Source organism: Phoca vitulina, unplaced genomic scaffold, assembly GCF_004348235.1.
Source record: "Phoca vitulina isolate PV1807 unplaced genomic scaffold, GSC_HSeal_1.0 scaffold40, whole genome shotgun sequence".
Taxonomy (NCBI): Eukaryota; Metazoa; Chordata; class Mammalia; order Carnivora; family Phocidae; genus Phoca; species Phoca vitulina.
Genome location: NW_022589743.1, coordinates 22,066,315 through 22,082,771, shown reverse-complemented (window position 1 = coordinate 22,082,771; position 16,457 = coordinate 22,066,315). Strand labels below are relative to the sequence as shown.

Below are 16,457 nucleotides of genomic sequence, written 5' to 3'. Positions count from 1 at the left end.
TTGTTACTGAGGACTCCCTGCCCCTTGGGAATCTTCCCTTGATTCTGTCACCACTGACCTGGCCCCCAGGCCTGGTCCTAGCCACCCCTGCTCTCTCCCCACAAGCAAAGTGCTCTTGGCATTTTGCTGCTGCAGGGATGGGGGCTGGGTGCACGCGGGGCACACGTGTATGGGGGAGCATGCTCAGTGCAGGGGTGCACCCACGTGCGGCCTGCGCCTCCGCTTCCTGTCCCCCCACCTACGCCGTCTCCGTGTGAAGTCTAGGAAGAAAGGCCACCATAAGAAAAGGTCCCTGTATGTTCTATGCACACGCCCTGGACACACAAACCTGCGGTGGCCCAGAAACACCGTGGAGACGAATGCAGAGTGGATATTACTGCACACAGGCACAGTGGTCACTCCTCGGGAGATCTTTAAAAACTGCCCAGATTCTTCCCTCTCGGGATGGAAGCATGGATGAGGTATAGATGTATTTTTAGCTGGGAGGCAGGGGAACACCTGGGCGTCCATATTGTTGGCGTTGTGCGTAATCAGCAAGGATGTGATCACACGCACACCTGGACACACATGTGGATGCACGGGGGGCCAGGTCGCACACCTCACCTCAGCCAGACATAGGCGGGTACCCCAAGCCACAGCCCTTTGACGAGGAAGGGGGCCTGGGCCTCCAGCTCCTTACTCTCTTCCCTGTTCCCCAAGGGTCACTGTCCCCGGGCCTGAGCCCCCTGGGCCACCCTCCATCTGGAAAGCGAAGGGGATGGGGCTGTGAGGGTAACTCACACTGCCACGGGGCCGAGCAGCGCGGGAGTAGAGGCCAGGGCCGCAGGCGACGCCGCCCTCTCGGGCCTGCCTAGCCGCGGCCGCGGCCCCTTTAAGCGCCCCCGCCCCCTCCCGCCCGCCCGCGCTCCCGGCTTCCTTTCTCCGGGAGGCGCGGCCCGCAGGGCCGGGCGGCGGGGCGGGTGTGCAGGCTGCCCCTCCCCCGGTGGGCAGGGCCTGCGCCGCTTCCTGCAGGAGCGGCCGGGAGCCGCGCAGGGGGCGGAGAGAACGAACGGCGAGCGGCGAGCGGCGGCGGGGTGGCGCGGGGCGGCGCGGGGCGGCGCGGGGCGGAGGGCGCCGGAGGGCGAGCGGGCAGGCGGGCACGGCGGGTTCCGGGCCAGCCCCGGGGGCGGACGGTTGGCCGGGCGCGCGGAGCCTAGCCGGGGCCTTGGCGGAGCCGGGCCGGGCAGCAGTGGCCGCCGCCGCCGCCCGGGCCCGCCGCCCGCGCCCCCCACGCTGGCCCAGAGGGCTGCGGCCGCGTCGCCGCTGAGGATGTCCCGGAAGGGGCCGCGGGCGGAGGTGTGTGCGGACTGCAGCGCCCCAGGTAAGCGGGGCCGGACCGGGGGCGGGACCGCGCAGCGAGGCCGCCGGGCGGGCGCCGGGGCCTGGCGGGAGCGCCGTGCGGGGCCGGAGGGCGGGGCGGGGCTGGGGGCTGCGGCCTCCGGCCTCGGCCCCCGCCCGGGCCACTGCGGAGCCGCGTCCTTGGCGGGAGGGCCAGCTGGGGGGCCCCGGTTCCCTCGCGTCCGTGGACGAGCGAGGAAGGACATTCACGGCGCCACCTCCCACCCCTCAGTCTGAGGGAGGCAGGCAGCTAGCTGCCCCCCCTTCTATCTCTGTATCCCAACGGAAGCGCCAGCCTGGGGTGGCAGGAGGGCTGTGGCGGAGGCCAGCAAGGTTTAGGAGGTGGGGGTGAGTGTGGTTTTGTGTCATCTCAGTGCCACCCCCGCGTCTTGCACCTGCTGCTCGCATGGTCTGCGCTCCCGCTGAGGTGGCGGAGGTCAAGGGGCAGAGAGCTGGGCAGATGGGCCAGGGGAGGCCTGGATAGTGTTTCCTCGTGAGCAGATGAGGGGGTAGCTGCTCCTAGGACTCCCTGCCGCTGGTTCCCAAGGCCGGGGCTCCTTGCAGGGCCTGGTGTTGAGGGCCAGTCCAGCCTGGATATCTTCTTTGAGGCATCCCCAGGCTGCCTGGGGACTGGGAGCAACTAGACTCAGCTGTTCCTGTGCCCCAGGAAGGCCTGCTTTCGGAAGGTGGGCTGAGCATTGTCCCAGCTTTGGGCACAGACCCCTCCTAGCCCTGTAGCCCAGTCTGGCCAGAAATGGGTAGGGAGCTGTACCCCGCCCCCCCCCAGGGTGCCTAGAGTCCCAGGGTCGGGCTGGCTTCCTGGCCTGCCTCCTGGCTGTATTTATTGTGGTGTTTCCCTTCTTCCCAGCAGTCAGGTCCAGGCTGATGTGAAACCCCCTGAGCTGCTGAGGAAGTGAGGAGCAGTGACCTGAGAGGCTGCTACCTTCTGATGTGGGAGGACACAGCCAGTGACAGGGCTCAGCAGCCGGCCTGGGGAAGGAAGCCCTGGCTCTTGTCCATCCTCTTTTTAAAAAAGGAGCTATCTCCCTGGGAGACCTCTGGGCAGGCTCAGTGTGTCTGTGAATTCCAGGGGGACTAAGGGCACAATTAAGTGTGAGAGTGTGAAGTGCTGTTTCGTGGGCCCATAACTTCCAGCCACCCTTTGGACGGGCCCAAGACCCCAACAGGCTGAGAACCACAGATACTCTGGTGGTTCTCATGGGTCCAAGCTAGAGTCTTGGGTGACTGTGGATGCCTGGCAGAGGCAGGGTACTCTGTGGGTGGTTGTGACCTGCGACTCCTGTCAGGGCATGTCACAGTCTGGAGGGCCCTGAAGAAGCTGTCGGGGCTGATGTATCCTTACCCTAATGAGCCGGAAGCTGTGATCTTCCCCCAGCCACATGCCGGTCTGGGGATGGAAGGGCTAAGAGGAGAGCTTGCCCTGTCTGTCTGTCCCAGGCTGTTCTGTACCTCTGGGGGGCCAGCGTAGCATGGGGGTAAGGGTGGAGGGCCCAGAAGGATCGGGAGGAGGGTGCTTAGCAGACACTCATCCTATCCGCTCACTCTGTGACCCACGGCAAGACTTTCCTCACTCTGGGCCTCAGTTTGAAGCCTCTGGATGCCAAATGGGTTCAGGGAGGAGTGGTGTGTATCTGATGTCTTGGACTGCTCGGTTCCTGTCTGCAGTCATTGTCCCCCAGAGGCCTTGGTGCGCCAGGTACCTCCTTTTCCCCTGATCCAGGATCCAGGTCAGGAAGAGGCAGGTGGTGAGGTAGGCAGGGTGCTGACAAGGTCTTACCCATCACCCCACCCCAGCACCTGGCATGGTGTCTGGCACATGGCAGGCAGTCCCTGGGTGTTTGGGTGCTTGTCAGGACCCCAGCTGGCTCCTTGGGGCCACCCCAGTCCCCCACCGTATGATGCGAGGCGTGGCATACTCAGTGTGGAAACTGTACCACCAGGTACGAGGCTTGAGGGTAATCAACAGTTGGGACCCCATTGGCGTCTGCCTCCTACCCGCTCATAGGCTCCTCTGGCTGTGAAAGGGCTTCCAGCCCTGGGAGTGGGGCTGTGGCCTTTTTGTGGTTGATTAATGTGGGGAGGCCGTGGAGGTGAAAGGTGAGGTACAGGCGACCCCGGAGGTCCTCGTGCTCCCCCTGTTTCCAGGCCTGGGCATACAGGTGACAGGTGTATTTTGTAAGGCGGCTGGACATGCCATGGCTGCTGTGGCAGCTGGTGCCCCCTCGTCAGGTGCTGTATGTGTACCTGCCTGCCATGGGAGTCCAGGGGAGGGGCAGGAGTCAAGGAACCCTGGAGAATGTGTTCTCCCCCCTTCCTTCCCCTCCACTCGCTCTGCCACACAGTCCCGGCCCAGGCCAAGGGCCTGCTCCTCATCCCATGGGTCTCCATCTCAACTTTCCCACCTTGGCAGCCCAGGTCACAGGAGTGAAGACCTCAGGGTGCCTGTCCTGCAGGCACTTGGGTGAGCAAGGATGGCTACTGGCTAGGGACATTTGGAAACCTGCAGGCTCATTTGTTTCTTCATAATGCAGATTGTGGAGTGGGCTGAATGGGGGGGCTTTCTTCCTCTTTTATTGAGGTTTAACTTACGTACAGCAAAGTTCCTGCACCTTACTGTTCAGCCTGGTGAGTTTTTACGGTCTGTATACCTGTGTGACCGCCATTTCAGCCAAGAGTTAGAGCATTTCTGTCACTCTCTGGGCCTTTCTTCTGCCCCCTCCCAGTCAACACCCCCCGCCACCCTGACCTTTATCCCCATGGATTAGTCTAGCTTGCTTTCAAGATGGTGGGCTTCTCCCTCTTTTCTAGTGAGGCTCTGCTCAGGAGACCCTGGCCTTTATAGCAGACCTACTGCCCCTGGAGGCCCGTAATGGCTTTGGGTGGTGACATGAATTCACCTTAGTAGAGGCCTCCATGGGTAACGTTATCCCAGGATCCCTCCTACCACTTGCCCACACGTTCCAGACCCCCTGTCCTGAGGCAGAAGCCCAGGGGGAAGGTTGGCAGGATGCTGAGGACGTCACCACATCTCTTAAACCTTATGTTCCCTGGGGGCGCCTGGCTAGCTCAGTCAGTAGAGCATGTGACTCTTGATGTGGTGAGTTCAAGCCCCACTCTGGGCCATTGGGCATGAAGCCTACTAAAAACAAAACAAAACACCTTATGTCCCTGTCCTTTCTACCCCAGGTTTGATCTAGGGAGCCTCTTGGGGGCAAGGGTCCCTTAACCATTTGACTTAAAGAAACGCTTCTGGCCTGAGGAACTGGCTTAAGTCGGGCTTAGGGGCTCTGGCTTGGGTAGGCCCAAGGCCCCTCGGGCATATAAGTAGGTAGTAGGCTTCGGGTGGGCTTTTCATCTGTGTGATCAAGAACTGAGCCGGCACCGGTGTGCCGCCTGTTCAGCCTTCCTGTTTCAGGTCACTGTGGAGGAGAGGTAGGACCCCTCCCCCAGGCTGGGAAGATACTGAGCAAAGCCTGGGACCCTGTTCCCCAAATCCTAATCTCTTGGTCCCTGCCATATTCAGAGGCTCACCATGTCTGGCCGGGCTCTGGATAACTGTGCAGTCCTCTGAGGCCTGGCTTCTCCAGTAGGACCATGGGCCTGGGGTGGAGACCTCAGGGCGTCCCATTTATGATCCTGGCCTGGGCGGCTCCCCACTTACAGGAAACCCCACCATTTCAACAAGAGGAATTTAGGCTGCGTCATTTCCAGCTTCCTGCTTGAGCTGCCGGAGGTGGGGAGGTGGCTGGACGGCAGACCCCTCACCCAGTGGTGCTTGGGAGTGGGGGGAGGGAGCTTTCCATGTGCCTCACTGGGGTCCCTCCCTGTTTGGGTAAAGCCAATAGAGTGTCCTAGGGCTCCCCCTCTTGGCACAGGCGGTAGGTCCCTTCCTTATGGGCCCCTGGGATCAGCTCCCAGAAAGGTGTATGGCAGGCACCTTGTTGCCCTGTGTTTTGGGGGAATGCCTAAAGAAGCCCAGACCCAAAGAGCTGAACCCCCTCTTTTGCTTCTCGTTTCTTCCTGTCCCCATGGAGGGGATACTTGCTGTAGGCAGAACTCAGGCTGCACCTTGACTCAGTCTCCTTACAATTCCCCTGGGAACTTTTATGGAAGTCTGAGGGGAAGGGTCTGAGAATCGCCTCCTAGTTGGAGAGGCTCTCATTACCCCAAGCCTGTCCCTCCCCTGGGGGGCCCACTTCTGGACTCCCTGAGCACGGCCAGGCAAGGCAGAGAGCCAGTCCCCCACTCCCCGTCCCCACAGGGCTTCCTGAGACTGGGGCAGGGGGCCTGGGCAGAGCACAGTGTCCTGGGAGAGAGGCTCCCTGCCCCCACTCTCTGGAGGCACACAATGGCTGCTTTCTCCCCCATGACCTTTCCAAAGCCTGAGCTGTATACAGCTGTCTCCTCCCCATCTCCCAAGGGGCCCAGGATGGGTGGCATCTCCCCTGCCCTTGTAAAGGACCCCAGGAGCTCCCACCCTGTCCCGGCCCCTCCTTCTTGTCTCCAAAGTTTGCTTCTCCCCAAGGAGTGGAGTGGCTTCCAGGGCCCTTGCCCACTTGGGGCTTCCGCCTTAGGGGCAAGAGCAGAGGGAGAGCAGTGGGTATGACCATGGCCTGGTGTCTGGCATCTCAGTGCCAGACACCAGGGTCCACATCCCAGCAATCCCGTTCATTAGCTGTGTGACCTTGAGCAAGCGCTCTAACCTCTCTGAGCCACTGTTTCTCATTGTAAAGCAAGGATAGCATTTCCTGCCTTACCTGACAGGGGTGAGAGACATCGTGCGTACCGGGCCAGCTTGGACACAGTGGGCACCCGGCGTTAGTTCCTTTGCCCTCCCCGGTCCCATTTAGGAGGGGCTACAGCTCAGCCCATCAGTGATGCTGGCAGGGGGCTCAGCATGAAGAGGCCTCTTCCCTGCCAAGATAAGGGCGGAGGCAGGACCCCGTGGAAGGGCCCGGGGGTCCTACAGAAGCCTGGGTGCAGGAGGGATGTGGCACAGCCCAGACACAGGAGGGGTGCCTAGGGCTGTCCGGCAGGTGACAGCAGACTTGCATCCGCTCGGGGACTCCTGCCTCCGTGGGGAAGGGCTGGGCCGGCTGTCTTGTTCCCTGGGAAAGGCTGCAGGACAGGAAGACATGCCCGCTGCGTCGGCCCTGGGGGCTCCTCCCCACCCCCCCAGACAGGCAGCTGTCAGTCACCTGCTGTGCACCTTTGGGGAGATCCCCTCCTACACCCTAGCTCAGCTTCCTCATCGGTGACCCGTGTGTCCTGATGGTCCCAGCTCCTGGGGCTTTGGGAAGCTGAGTGAGGGACTGTGTCAGCCTAGTGTGGGCCCAGAGCAGGTGCCCAGGACACAGTGGCCCTGATTGGGCCTTGGCTGACCCCCTGCTCCCACCCCGGCAGACCCCGGCTGGGCCTCCATCAGCAGGGGGGTGCTGGTATGTGACGAGTGCTGCAGCGTGCACCGGAGCCTGGGCCGCCACATCTCCATCGTCAAGCACCTTCGCCACAGCGCCTGGCCCCCCACGCTGCTGCAGGTACGGGGCTGGGCCAGGCGGGTCCTCGGGCGGCACGGAGTGTGCTGAGCAGAGACACATTCCCCCCGCCCTCCGCACACACACCGCCCTGGATTTGGCAGCTCCCGGGGCGGGGGGGGGGGGCAGCACACCCCCGCCTCATGGGGCAGAACCCAGCCCTGACCCTTTCCACCCGTTCTTGCTCGCCATGCAGACAGGCCGGGGCCCTCTCCCCAGCTCTGCCGCTCACTAGCTTGGCCGCGGAGCGCGGAGCGGGTCACTTCACTTCTCTGAGCCTTGGCACGCTTGCCGTGCGGCCTGAAGTGCTACACGGGACCCAGGTGCCCGGGCGGCCCGGCTGGGTGGAGGTGCGATGGCGGCAGGCGCGGCAGGGCCCTGGGCCCCGTCTCCAGCCACGCGGGCTGTGGCCGGCGCGGCGGTGATCCCCCAGGAGCCAGTGCGTGGTGGGCACTCTGGCTTGGCGCCTCTTCCCTGCAGATGGTGCACACGCTCGCCAGCAACGGGGCCAACTCCATCTGGGAGCACTCCCTGCTGGACCCCGCGCAAGTGCAGAGCGGCCGGCGCAAAGCCAACCCCCAAGACAAAGTCCAGTGAGTTGGGCCGGAGGGGTGGTGGCAGGGGCCGCCTGGCCTGGGACGCGGCTCCGGGAGGCGGCCGGGTGACTGGCCTCTCCCACTCTCCTCCCCACCGCGTCCCGTGTGGCCCGCCCAGCCCCATCAAGTCAGAGTTCATCAGGGCCAAGTACCAGATGCTGGCGTTTGTGCACAAGCTTCCGTGCCGGGACGATGACGGGGTCACTGCCAAAGACCTCAGCAAGGTTGGAGGGGCCCCTGCGGGGGACGGGTGGGCCTCCTGTCTTGTCACCCGCCACACCCCGAGGGCCTTCTCCTCCGTCACCACCGAGCCCTAAGCGCCAGAGGCGGTCGGGTCCGGCAGGAACAGTGGGCACAGCAGGGGGATGCGATTGCATGGCCAGGCGGCACGTGGCCAGGGCCCCTCAGCCCCTCAGGGGACACCGCAGGGCTAAAATCCCCAGCTGCCATCCGGAGGGGTCGTTTCTTAGCCAGTCAGGGCCTCCGTTTCCTGCTCTGTAAAATGGGAAAGAAATAAGAGCATCTCCCTCACAGACCAGATCTGTCTCGAGCAGAGCTCACGGCACAGGTAGATGGTGACTGATAGCAGGGCAAGTCCTCTGTCCCCCTACAACCCGACTCCAGCTGGGCCCCTTGGAGCCGCTAGGAGTCCCAGCAGCTGCCTCACTTGGTACAGCTTGGGGGGGGCCCTCACACGCACATTTGTTGCACACTCTGCTCCTTGCAGCAACTGCACTCGAGCGTGCGGACAGGCAACCTGGAGACGTGTCTGCGCCTGCTGTCCCTGGGTGCCCAGGCCAACTTCTTCCATCCAGAGAAGGGCACCACACCTCTGCATGTGGCTGCCAAGGCGGGGCAGACACTGCAGGCTGAGCTTCTTGTAGTGTATGGGGCTGATCCCGGCTCCCCTGATGTCAATGGCCGCACACCCATTGACTATGCCAGGTGAGGGTCGGATGATGGGTGAGGCTCGGGCGGGTGGGGGTGGTAGACGGCTGCTGCAGGGCTGAGGCACGCCCCCTCCCCACAGGCAGGCGGGGCACCACGAGCTGGCGGAAAGGCTAGTCGAGTGCCAGTACGAGCTCACTGACCGGTTGGCCTTCTATCTCTGTGGACGCAAGCCGGGTGAGCGGAGCTTGGGGCAGGTCCGGCTGGGCCAGGCAGGTGGGACCCAGACACACCCCAGCAGCAGGTGCCATGGCGACAAAGCCGGCTGGGGAACAGTGTTGCTAGGCAACTGGCTCCTGTGAAATTGATGCGGGCTCTTGGCTACAGCACACTGGGATAGGGAGTGGGGAGGGGGGCTAACTTCAGGCAGCTCCCAGGGTTCTCGGGGGTGGCCTGCCCTCCGCCCTGTCCCCTGACACTTCTGGGTGCCAAGCCCTGCTCATGGTAGTGAGGTGGGCTCCCAGCTGCTGAGCCACCCCGCACCAGTGACTTGGCATTTTTATTTTTGTTCAGATCACAAGAATGGGCATTACATCATCCCACAGATGGCTGACAGGTGAGTGCCCACCTGATGCCCCTTCCCAGAGGCTGCCGGATGTCATGGGGGTGCCTGGGCCCCAGAGCCTCCAGCCCTCCCCCTCCCAGGCTTTAGGGTCCCACACCCTTCAGGGGGCCTGTCCAGTCCTCACTCCCCGATGCTGGGCCCCAAGGCAGGTGAGAAATGTCAGCTCGGCACGGGGCCAGCCCAGCCTGAGCCCCACGGCCGTCCCACACAGGCTTGAGTACCAGAAACACCCGCCCTAGGAGTGGTGGATTGCTGCCTTCTGTTTCCAGTGGCCCTCACCCCACTGTAAAATCTTTAGACAAGTGAAAAGACGGTGGGCTCCAGTAAGATGGTGGGATTTGACTAACTTTGGGACTACTGACCAGGCCTCTGGGGGCTGGGGGGCAGGGCACAGCACAACTGAGGTGTTTCTGCCTCTGATCTGAAAAGCCTCAGGCGCCTAGGCTGGGAGGGGGACTCGCTCAGCTCACAAGGTGGATGCTAGCGCCACCTGGTGGCCACCTCTGGTGGCCAAGCCTTGCCAAGCCTTGCCCGCTGGCCTGGATGGCAGAGAGAGGAGGCTCCCTCCCCCTCCAGGGGCCAGTGTGGGCAGACAGGGATGGTCAGGCCTAGGCATCTCGGATCCTGGAATCCAGACCTCCTCTGTTCCGAGACGCCGGGACTCCCTCCTGCTTCTCTGGTCTTACTCGGCCTGGTGTGCGGACCTGCTTGCATGTCTGGTGTGCCTGTTACACATCTGGGCGCGGGCTCAGTGAAATGGTGACCGAGCACCTTCCCAGTGCCAGCGACTGTTCCTGGCCCCGAGACACGGGTGACTCAGACATGATCTCTGCCCTTAAGGAGCTTACAGTCTAGAGAGGGAGGCAACCTACTCAGACAGCTCTAGTTCGGTGGCGGGGCGAGGGGCTGCAGCGAGAGAAATAAAGGCAGAGACGGTATAAAGGAGCAGAGCTGTGCTGGGCACTGCGGGCCATCCGTGCGACCGGAGCACAGCGTGAGAAGCAGGGAGTCCCAGGAGCAGGACTGGAGTAGACACGGGCGAGAGGTTCTGAGCACCGATGTGTGCAGTCGGCTCTGCCATTTATTGGCTGTTTGACTTCAGGCAGGCTACTTAACCTCTCTGAGTCTTGGTTACCTCGTGGAAACGAGGGCCACGGTGCCTACCTTTTCGGGGCTGTTGAGAGGATTAAGTAAGATAACGCATGCTAAGCACGTAGCATATTTTTTAAGTGAGCTTTTGTTTGGAGTACGGCTGAAGTCTGCCGTAAGTATCTTTTGTCATTGAGCTGTCTTTAAGGCCAGGGGCAGTGGGGCCTGATGTGTCAGAAAGATCACCCTGGCTGCTAGCTGGAAACAGGGATTGTAGGGGCGAGCCCGGAAGTGGGAAGATGGATGAAGAAACTGATGCAAAGGCCCCGGGGAGGAGGGACTGATGGCAGAACGTGGGGAAAGCTCCACCGGGGCTTGAGGGTGAGGGCATTTCCGGTGAGCCCCAGGAGCAGATGCTGGTGCTGGGTGAGTGGGGCTCGGAGGGAGAGAGCAAGCCGGGCTAGGAGCAGGTTGAGGGGGAAGATGAGTTCCGTCGTGTGTGCGGAGATGGGTGTGAGCTTGCCGTGGGTGCTGCTGGGTAATTGCTGCCTCTGTCCTGTTCTTTCCTCTGCTGCCTCTCTCTGGACTTAGATCTCGGCAAAAGTGCATGTCTCAGAGGTATATGGTGCCTGCCACGGGAGCAGGCTCTGGAGGGGGGCGCGGGGGGGGGGGGGCGGGGGGGGCGTTGTGTGCAGCATCTGGGATGTTGTCTTCCCGGGATCCCTGCATGTTCGGGAGTCACGGCGGGGGCCTGGCCACCTCTCATGCCTGCCCTTCCCGTCTCCCTCCATCATCCACAGCCTAGACCTGTCCGAGTTGGCCAAAGCCGCCAAGAAGAAGCTGCAGGCGGTGAGTCACCATCTCTGACCCTCGACCCCTGCCATCGCTCCCCCTTCCTCTGACCTGGTATCCTTTTCCAAGTCTTGGGCCTGCCCCTCACTCTAGCCTTTCTGGCTCCCTTCCCCCCACTTCCCCGCCTTTTGTCTCTGACTCTGCCCTCCGCAGGCTCCAGGGCCCTAGCTCCACCTCTGACCTGCGGGGGCACTGAGTGTTCTGATCTGGCCTCCCTTCTGTCCTCGCTCCACCGTGGAGCTTGACAGAGACCCCTGCCCCAGTTTCCAGTTCTGAGACTGGGGGGGCTGGGCAGCACGCGGGACATAAGCCATTTCCCACATCTTATGACCTCCTGCTTGAGCTGGCCTTGTCAGCACTGGGGACCAATTGATCTGACAAAGTCTGGGTCTCCCTCTTTGCCTCTAGCTCAGCAACCGGCTTTTTGAGGAACTTGCCATGGATGTGTATGACGAGGTGGATAGAAGAGAAAATGACGCCGGTGAGCCAAGAGGGCATCCGAGGTCACGGGTGGATGATGAGGGTACCAGCCCACCTGCTGGGAGGGGCTGGGACCTGCCACGCGGGGACTGCCAGGGGGTGCCTGGGTGAGCGGCCTGGCCAGCAGCGTGCTGAGTTGGAGGCAGCCAGCCTGTTCTTCCGCCCCCAGCCCTGGACTGGGGCTCATCTCTGCTCTGGCTGCCTCCCACTCTGGCTCACTCCCCAGTCCCACTCCACCCCCCTACATCACTCCTTCCTGACCACAGCTAGATTCCAGCCCAAACTCTGGGCTGGGCCTGGCAAGAAGGAGTCGCCTTGTTCTGTTCGTCATCGGCCTAGCCGGCCTCGCCCAGCCTTGCCCTGACCCAGCCTTGCTTCTGTGGTCTGAAGACCACCCCTGTTTTGAACACCAGAACTTGGTGGGCGTGGGGAGGAGCGAGGAGGGCTGCGCCCGGCACTTCCCCACCTCCGCCCCGCGGGCCTGGCCACCGTGGACCCTCCGGACGATTTGCTCCCTGCTCCTCCCCCACAGTGTGGCTGGCTACCCAAAACCACAGCACCCTGGTGACGGAGCGCAGTGCTGTGCCCTTCCTGCCTGTGAACCCCGAGTACTCAGCCACACGGAATCAGGTGAGGGGGCTGGATGGGGGGCCTGGGGCGGTCTCCTCCCCGCCGGGGGTCGCCAGCTCTGTGGGCCCTGCCCTTCCTCAGCGGCTGCTGACTGGGCTGCCGCCTGGGCTCTTCTCCCCTGGCCCAGGCCTCCCTCAGGGCTCTGCTGGCACTGGGATTTGGAAATGGGGAAGAGGCTGGGTTTTTTTGAGCACTTGCTGAGCAGCCTCTGGGGGGCATTCCAGCCTCTTCTCAAGAGCTCCCCTAGGCACCCAGAATCCATGTCATCCCTGACCCCCTGCTCTGGCCATGAGCCAGATAACAGGAGACTCCCTTGCAGCTTTGTTCCCACCCCACCCCACCCCCATCTATCAGCTGTAAGGGGGCCTGTCATGCCAGCCGGGTTCTTTCTGCCTTGTAGGGGCGGCAGAAGTTGGCCCGCTTTAATGCCCGAGAGTTTGCCACCCTGATCATTGACATTCTCAGTGAGGCCAAGCGGAGACAGCAGGGCAAGAGCCTGAGCAGCCCCACAGGTGGGAAGGGCATGGATAGGGCTGCGGGCAGTGGGCACTTTTCTAGAATATTCTCTTTCATGGGTCCTTTTTGGGGTGGCATGATAGAAGGTTGTGTGGCTGAATCCTGAGTGACAGGACTGTGCCCTCAGACAACCTCGAACTCTCTGCGCGGAGCCAGAGCGACCTCGACGACCAACACGACTACGACAGTGTGGCCTCGGACGAGGACACGGACCAGGAGCCCCTGCGCAGCGCTGGTGCCGCTAGGAACAACCGTGCCCGGGTCTGAGCACTGCCCCACCCCGGCCTCCATCGAGGCCCGCCTCTCTCCCCGTGTAGCCTGGGGCTTCGGGGACACAAGGGCTGCTTACGGCCTTGAGGAGAGCCTTCTGTGGGCACTCACCCCCGCCCCTGATGGCTGACTAGCCTCTGTCTCACTCTGCAGAGCATGGACTCCTCAGACCTCTCGGACGGGGCCGTGACTCTGCAGGAATATCTGGAGCTGAAGAAGGCTCTGGCTACCTCCGAGGCCAAGGTGCAACAGCTCATGAAGGTCAACAGCAGCTTGAGTGATGAGCTCCGGAGGCTGCAGAGGGAGGTAAGCGCGGCAGCGCTGGTGGGAGTGGGGGCGCCCAGCATCCTGGTCGGGGAGGGTCCCCTGCTCTCGGAGGTGGGGCTGCTGCCTGGAGCTTCGGGAGGTCCTGACACCGCCGTGCACTCTCAGATCCACAAGCTGCAGGCAGAGAACTTGCAGATCCGGCAGCCGCCGGGGCCGGTGCCCACACCCCCACTGCCCAGCGAGCGGGCGGAACATACATCGATGGGGCCTGGGGGGAGCACCCACCGCAGGGACCGCCAGGCCTTCTCCATGTATGAACCAGGCTCCGCCCTGAAGCCCTTTGGGGGCCCACCTGGGGACGAGCTCACCACCCGGCTCCAGCCTTTCCACAGCACTGTGAGTTGCCCGTGGGTGTCCAGGCCTGGGGGAGACAGGGTTGGAGCTGCCGTGGGGCCCTCCGTGATGCCTACCGTGCCATCCCCCAGGAGCTGGAGGACGACGCCATCTATTCAGTACACGTCCCTGCCGGCCTTTACCGGGTAGGCAGGGCCTGGGGGAAGCGGGTCCGTGTCTGCGGGTCGGTTCTGAGCCCCGGTGGGTGCAGCTTTTGTGCTGGCTGCTGGGCACAGAGGTGACCCGCACTGCTGGGAAGCTGGAAGGCGGGTGGCAGGGAGGAAAAGCTGACTCCAGCCCTCCTGGCTTTCAGATCCGGAAGGGGGTGTCGGCCTCCGCCGTGCCCTTCACTCCCTCCTCCCCACTCCTGTCCTGCTCCCAGGAAGGAAGCCGCCACACGGTAATGTTCCCATCCCCGATGCCCAAGGGACAGGCCGAATGAGGTGTGTGCGCGTCTGTGAATGTGTCCGTCACCTCCTACCCCTTCCCTGATCCTCCAGAGCAAGCTTTCCCGCCACGGCAGCGGTGCCGACAGCGACTACGAGAACACGCAAAGTGGGGACCCGCTGCTTGGGTGAGGCACCCCCGGGAGGAAGGCTGAGCGGGCCCTGGCGTGCCCGTGAGGGTGCAGGCAAGCGGCCTCACCACGGGAATGTCTCTTTCTAACCCCGGCCTCAGACTGGAAGGAAAGAGGTTTCTGGAGCTGGGCAAGGAAGAAGACTTCCACCCGGAGTTGGAAAGCCTGGATGGAGACCTCGACCCTGGGCTTCCCAGCACGGAGGATGTCATCCTGAAGACGGAACAGGTCACCAAGAACATTCAGGAATTGTTGCGGGCTGCCCAAGAATTCAAGCACGACAGGTATGGGGGTGGGACGCAAGGCTCATAGCAGCCCCTGGGTGTTGCGGAGGGGAAGGGGGGCCGGTGTTCCACTGTCCCTGCGAACCCTCCTGATTTTTACCCTCCCCTCCCCCAAAAGCTTTGTGCCCTGCTCAGAGAAGATCCATTTGGCTGTGACTGAGATGGCCTCTCTCTTCCCCAAGGTACAGGGGCCGGAAAGAGGAGCAGGATTGGGAGGGTCTCTGGGTGGGGCAGGCGCAGGGAATGTGACCGCTCCCTGGGTGCGGATGAGGACACGCCGGGCCACGTTGGTGGCTCGTGGTTGGAAGTCCGAGGCGCAACTCCCTCCTCCCATCCAGAGGCCCGCCCTGGAGCCTGTGCGCAGCTCGCTGCGGCTGCTCAACGCCAGTGCCTGCCGGCTGCAGAGCGAGTGCCGGAAGACCGTGCCCCCGGAGCCCGGCGCCCCTGTGGACTTCCAGCTGCTGACTCAGCAGGTGATCCAGTGCGCCTATGACATCGCCAAGGCTGCCAAGCAGCTGGTCACCATCACCACCCGAGAGAAGAAGCAGTGACCACTCTCCCTGCACCCTCGCCTGCACCCTGGGACCTCACTGGCCGTGGGAGCTGGGCCACTCCAGACACTCATCCCCACCCCAACAGAGCCACTGGCGCAAGTGCCCTTCGTGCTGCCACTCCCCCTGGCAGCCAGGCGCCCTGGTGCCCGCCCCCCCCGCAGCCCCCACATTCCATGCACCTCCCCCTGTACATAGCATTCCCCTCCCGCCCCCCCAGCGTGCAGGGGCCTGTAAGGCATCACTCCCAGCCCCTAGCCCTCTGGGGCACCCTCAGCAAAGGGTCGGGTGGGGACACTCCAAGTGGGGCCATTCCCCCTACAGGCACCCCACCCCCATGAGCCAGTTCAGCCCTATTGGGGGCTGAGTGGGGGCATCCCCTCCTTTGTACATAATCTCTGGATGTCCCTGCCCTGTAGCCACCAGCCCCCCTGCTGCTCTCCTTTAATGCCAAACGGCCCCTGTCTAGAGCACAGGCCCCAACCTGTGTTCCCAGGGTCCCTAGCAGCAAACACTGGAAATTTTTTGTTTTTTTTTTCCTCTCTCTCCTCTTCCACTCCTTAATTTTAACATTGTGGTAACTGAGTGTCCCTGCGTGCCTGTGTGCGTGTGCGGGGCGGCAGTGCCGTTCCGGAGGCCTGGCCCATCTGGAGTTCTGTGAAGGGTGAGGGGACCAGAGCAGCAGGACCAGTGTTGGGGGTCAGCCCCCCTTCCCCATTCTCGGGGCCAGGGACTGCTGGTAACCAGCTGGGGTCCAACCCGTTGCCTCCCCTCATCTGTCCCCCCACTCCTGTCCCTTTCTCCATGAACTTAACAACAAAAACCACTTCCCTGCATCTCACCCCCCCCTCCCTTGTGGAGGGGGGTGTGCTGGCTGGGGCAGAGAACTGAGCACCTGAGCCTGGGGCTGGCTCCCCGGGGTCCCTGACTCAGCTGAGAGCCCCCTCCCCATAACCTCTTGAGAGGCCAGCACCTGCGCCGCGGCATCCGGGTATCTGGGATCTGGGCTGCAGCCTGAGGTTGGAGACGCAGATGGCAGGGCCTACCAGCTCTCCTCCCTGTCCCGCCTCCGTCGCGGGGGCCAGGCTTTACCTGTGTGGTGGTGGGTGGGCTGACTGTCAAGAAGTGTGTCATGTACATTTGTATCAAAAATAAATAAGTGACCATGCGCTGTTGCTGACGCTTAGAGAATTCGGGGACTGGGGCGGGGCGGGGGGGGGATTGGGGAGGTGGCAGACACGAGAAGGAGAAAGACCAACCTGGCAAGAGCACGAAGCAAGTGAAGACTCCAGCTGCTCTAGACCCGAAACTCAAAACGGAAGCCCTTGTGTTCTAGAAAAGGAGCTGGGTGGTTTCTGTAACTACCACCACCTCCCCCTCCCCACCGTGGTAGCAGGCCAGGTTCTCTCACGCTCCTAAAACTTTGGCTAAGGCCAGGTGGGCAGGAGGAGGCGGGCGGGCGGGCGGGCGGGCGCCTAACTTGATTTTGTAAACGCCCACTTCAAAC

The 16,457-nt window shown here is 62.8% G+C and overlaps 1 protein-coding gene across 2 annotated transcripts; it reads left to right on the top strand.

The window, feature by feature from the left end:
• Positions 1-1,223: 1,223 nt before the first annotated feature.
• On the top strand, positions 1,224-16,129 carry GIT1 (GIT ArfGAP 1). 2 transcript variants are annotated; one of them, XM_032428700.1, is made up of 21 exons: positions 1,224-1,360; positions 6,802-6,935; positions 7,413-7,525; positions 7,647-7,752; positions 8,256-8,473; positions 8,559-8,653; positions 8,990-9,032; positions 10,722-10,748; positions 10,931-10,979; positions 11,391-11,463; positions 11,995-12,092; positions 12,493-12,604; positions 12,736-12,869; positions 13,032-13,184; positions 13,311-13,541; positions 13,631-13,684; positions 13,852-13,938; positions 14,039-14,112; positions 14,217-14,399; positions 14,518-14,581; positions 14,738-16,129. In XM_032428700.1, exons 1-21 carry the CDS (start codon positions 1,309-1,311, stop codon positions 14,948-14,950), a joined length of 2,313 nt encoding a protein of 770 aa, XP_032284591.1. In that variant the 5' UTR covers positions 1,224-1,308; the 3' UTR covers positions 14,951-16,129. The 2 variants fall into 2 exon arrangements, with proteins under 2 accessions (XP_032284591.1, XP_032284590.1); XM_032428699.1 differs by lacking the exon at positions 10,722-10,748 and having other exon boundaries at positions 1,227-1,360.
• Positions 16,130-16,457: the final 328 nt, after the last annotated feature.